The 4,372-nt window shown below is 33.5% G+C and overlaps 1 protein-coding gene across 1 annotated transcript; it reads left to right on the top strand.

Moving 5' to 3' along the window:
• The first annotated feature begins 1,360 nt into the window (after window positions 1-1,360).
• On the top strand, window positions 1,361-2,313 carry LOC129894637 (secreted RxLR effector protein 161-like). The gene is made up of 3 exons (XM_055970314.1): window positions 1,361-1,450; window positions 1,744-2,061; window positions 2,152-2,313. The coding sequence occupies exons 1-3, from the start codon at window positions 1,361-1,363 to the stop codon at window positions 2,311-2,313; spliced, it is 570 nt and encodes a 189-aa protein (XP_055826289.1).
• The last annotated feature ends 2,059 nt before the right edge of the window (window positions 2,314-4,372 follow it).

Below are 4,372 nucleotides of genomic sequence, written 5' to 3'. Positions count from 1 at the left end.
TGGATAACTTTTCAAGAATGACCTTGTTATTTTTACTTAAACATAAGTCAGATGTTTGTGTATCTCTTCAAATGTTCATGCAATATGCAAAAAATTAGTTTGACAGAGTTGTGAAGATTATCAAATTTGATAATGGTACAAAATTTATTAATTTTGTGTGTTGTAATATGTTCAAAGAATGGGGCATCATTCATCAAAGGTCCTATCCTTATACTCTTCAGCAGAATAGTGTTGCTGAGAGGAAGCATAAACACTTGCTGGAAGTGATAAGAGCTCTGAGGCTTCAAGCTAAAATACCTATCAGGTTTTGGGGTCACTGTGTCCTAGCTGCAACCTATCTCATTAACAGACTTCCTAGTAGTGTAATTGGTTTTCAAACTCCCTATGAAAGACTATATGGCATCAAACTAGGGCTATCTCATTTGAAGATTCTTGGATGTCTTTCATTTGCTAAGAACCTCACTGAACATGAAAAACTCATGCCCAGGTCAAGATTAACAGTTCACATGGGCTACTCTGAGGTGCATAAGAGCTATATCTTATTTGACTTACTTAACAAATCCTTCTTTATCAGTAGAGATGTTATTTTTAGAGAGGATATCTTTTCATTTACCAATAATGCTGGTGCTGATTCACAACAGCTGTTTGTAGACAGTTTGCAAGAGGCAGATGTGACTATTCTAGATTTATCTCCTATGGCTCCTATATTTTTTAACAACACTGATCAAGCTATCATACCAGATGAGAATCCAAGTCTTGATGTAGGGTGTGATCATACTATTGTGGAACAACCCGAGGACCAGATACCTGCTGATGGTACTGGCTCTAAGGCATCAACAATTGCAGAAGCAACTCTTACTAAGGGTCCAAGTGTTCCTAGAAGATCTACAAGATCTAAAAAAACTTCAACATGGCCGAGGGATTTTGTTTCTTTAAATATAACCAGTGATGTTCAATATCCCCTGTCTAACTATGTGAGCTATTCTCATCTTTTTCCCACCTATCAGTGCTACATTATTGCTACTTCTACTATAAAAGAACCTACCAGCTATACAGATGCCATCAAGGATCCAAGATGGGTTGAGGCTATGCAAGCAGAGATCCAAGCATTAGAGAGCAACCATACCTGGGAGATCACTACCTTACCTGCAGGTAAAAGACCTATTGGTTGCAGGTGGGTTTATAAAATTAAATACAAGTCCACAGGTGAAGTAGAAAGGTTTAAGGACAGATTAGTTGCCAAAGGTTACAGTCAGCAAGAAGGTATTGACTACAAAAAACGTTCTCTCCAGTTGTGAAGATAGTTATAGTGAGGTCTATCCTAGCTCTTGCTACCTCCAGACAGTGGCACATTCATCAAATGAATGTGTTTAATGCTTTTCTTCATGGGGATCTTAATGATGAAATTTATATGCACCTTCCTCAGGAATTTGTCAGTCAAGGGGAGAAGGTGTGTAGACTAACAAAGTCCCTATATGGACTGAAGCAAGCCCCAAAACAGTGGAATCATAAACTCACTGAGGCATTTGTCTCTCTTAAATTTAAACAGAGCCAGTATGATCACTCACTATTCATCAGCACATCAGAAGAAGGAATTATAATTATACTTGTGTATGTGGATGACATGCTGATTAGTGGAAGCTCCTTGAAGTTGATAGAAGACATAAAAGAGGCTCTACAAAAGGCCTTCAAGATGAAAGACCTAGGGGAGCTCAAATACTTTCTGGGAATTGAATTTACAAGGTCCACAGAAGGGATACTAATGCATCAAAGGAAATATGCCTTGAGCTTATAACAGAAGTTGGAATAGGAGCAGCTAAACCAGTAGGAACACCTATAGATGTTAATGTCAAACTAACATCAAGGGAGTATGATCAACATGTGAAGAAAAGGCAAGAAACAACGGATGATCCCTTGATAGATCAAGTCAACTATCAAAAACTTATAGGGAAACTCTTATATCTCAATATGACAAGACCAGATATTGCTTTTAACACTCAGACATTAAGTCAGTTCCTGAGCCAACCAAAAAAATTCCATATGGAAGCTGTACTAAGAGTGGTGAGATACTTAAAGAAATAACCTGGACAAGGAATACTACTGTCCAGCAACTCAGGTCACAAAATTATTGCATTTTGTGATGCTGATTAGGCTTCTTGTCCACTCAGCAGGAAATCTGTAACAGGGTACATGATTATGATTGGAAAGTCCTTGGTTTCATGGAAAGCCAAGAAGCAAACCACAGTATCAAAGAGTTCAGCTGAGGCTGAGTATAGGAGCATATCCTCCAATGTGTCAGAGTTGGTGTGGTAGCTTGGAATGCTGAAAGAAGTATGAGCTGCAGTTGAGCTGCCAGTACAAGTATACAGTGACAGCAAGGCTACAATTCAAATTGCAGCAAACCTAGTCTATCACGAAAGAGCAAAATACATAGAAATAGATTGTCACTTCATCAGAGAGAGGTTACAACAAGGTTTGATCAAGGGGAGTGTTGTGAGAAGTTAATTAGAAAGATGGTAGATTAGTCAATTTACCAAAATCAGTTTAAGGCCTCTAACTAACTAGTTGTTAAAGTTGTAAGAGTAACTGATTTTAGTTAACTAGCCTAACAAAGTGTATATATATACACTAAGTGTAATTAGTTGTAACAGAGCTGAAAATAAAAAAATATCTACTTTACTCTTTCTCTTCTTCTTCTCTCTTCTGTTAGCTTCTCTCTTCTCTGCTTTTCTCTACATCTTCTCTCTCTTCCTTGTTCTTCTTTCTTTGTTTTGCAGCTCACATTTATCTTCAAAAATGAATCAAATATAATAATATATTTTTGAGGAAACAATTTGTTATATCTACTTATGATTTGAAGGGAAGAAACTGATCGATCCTACTAAAATTTCATATACTTTATTTACGAAATACTACATTATTTTCTAGTGATCTCCGGTAAAAATGGTCAAATATAATCTTCTATACTTTTTCCACCCTAAGTACTCTTAAAATAAAGCACTAGCTAGGCTACTTCAAAGTCTAGTGAGATACTCATCATGTGCTATTCAGAGATTCAGATATGTTTAACCTTTGGATTATGGAGGGGCTACGATTAATTAATCACTTTTCAATTTGTTTTAAGTCAACGATTAATATAATAACATAATCTGTGTAATTATTTCATATATAAGATATGGAGAAGATTTGAGTGTATACAAATTATTTTTCAATATCTTATAAAGATATAAAAAATATTTCTGATATATCTCTACTTTTAAGTCAATGATTATAAAATTAATTAATGGAGCGAATTCTTTAAGCAATTATGCGACTGATAACGAGTATTGTATTAATTGCATGCAGTAAGCAGAGACACACTCAATGCCAATACTAGTTTCCTTCAACTTCCAAACCAAATGCGCCTGCCTAATATCAATGTTTTGGACCCATTTTTATTTATTTATTTATCTGTCGATTTTGGACAATTTTTTGTAGTGAAATTTAATTAAAATTAAGAGTTATTCATCTAAATATGTACAATAACTATTAATAACAACATATTTAGTGTAATTTCATAAATAAATCTGAAAAGAATAAGATATACACAGACCTTTCACAGTTCCAAAAAATAATAATTTACCCAACGAAAAACTCATCTAAATACGTCCTCAAGTCACTTTTACTTATCCACTATTTTAAAAATAAATTTTTAATTTTACTTTCTATTTTTAACATATCAAAAAAAGATAATATTTTTGTCCATATTTTATCTTTAATATTAATCACTTGTTTTTAAAGATAATATAATAAAATAATCATGTCAATTTTTTTTAAATAAGTTGTCAAGTCCAAAATATAACAAATGATACAAATCAAGATCATACCTCTTAATGATTATGGGATTTTGAGATATTATAGTAATCCCTACTCCAAACCACATTCACATGAGTATCCTCTTCGTAACTTCCAACGAATCTTGTACGGTGGTGTAGCTCAGGTACAACTTTACTTCACCATACCATAGCTACCTAGGAATTTCTAATTGTTTATTACAATACATTACCAGTTCATCCCAAAATGCAACTATAGATCATGAATAATATAATTGAGAGATCATATATTCTCTCCGTTTTTAAGTAAGTGATGTTTTTAGATTGGACACATTTCTTAAGAAACTATTTATTTTCAGAAAATAAAGAGTGTTTTTACAAATTTATCCTTAATAAGTATCTTGAAACAGATGTAGTTATTTAGTACTTTCTCCGTTCATTTTTTTACAAATTTATCCTTAATAAGTATCTTAAAACAGATGTAGTTATTTAGTACTTCCTCCGTTCATTTTTACTTGTCATATTTGAACTTGACACATGACTAATATATTAAAAAATAA

Source organism: Solanum dulcamara, chromosome 7 (assembly GCF_947179165.1).
Source record: "Solanum dulcamara chromosome 7, daSolDulc1.2, whole genome shotgun sequence".
Taxonomy (NCBI): domain Eukaryota; kingdom Viridiplantae; phylum Streptophyta; class Magnoliopsida; order Solanales; family Solanaceae; genus Solanum; species Solanum dulcamara.
Note: the sequence above shows the minus strand (reverse complement) of the source record. Positions and strands in the feature narration are given on the sequence as shown.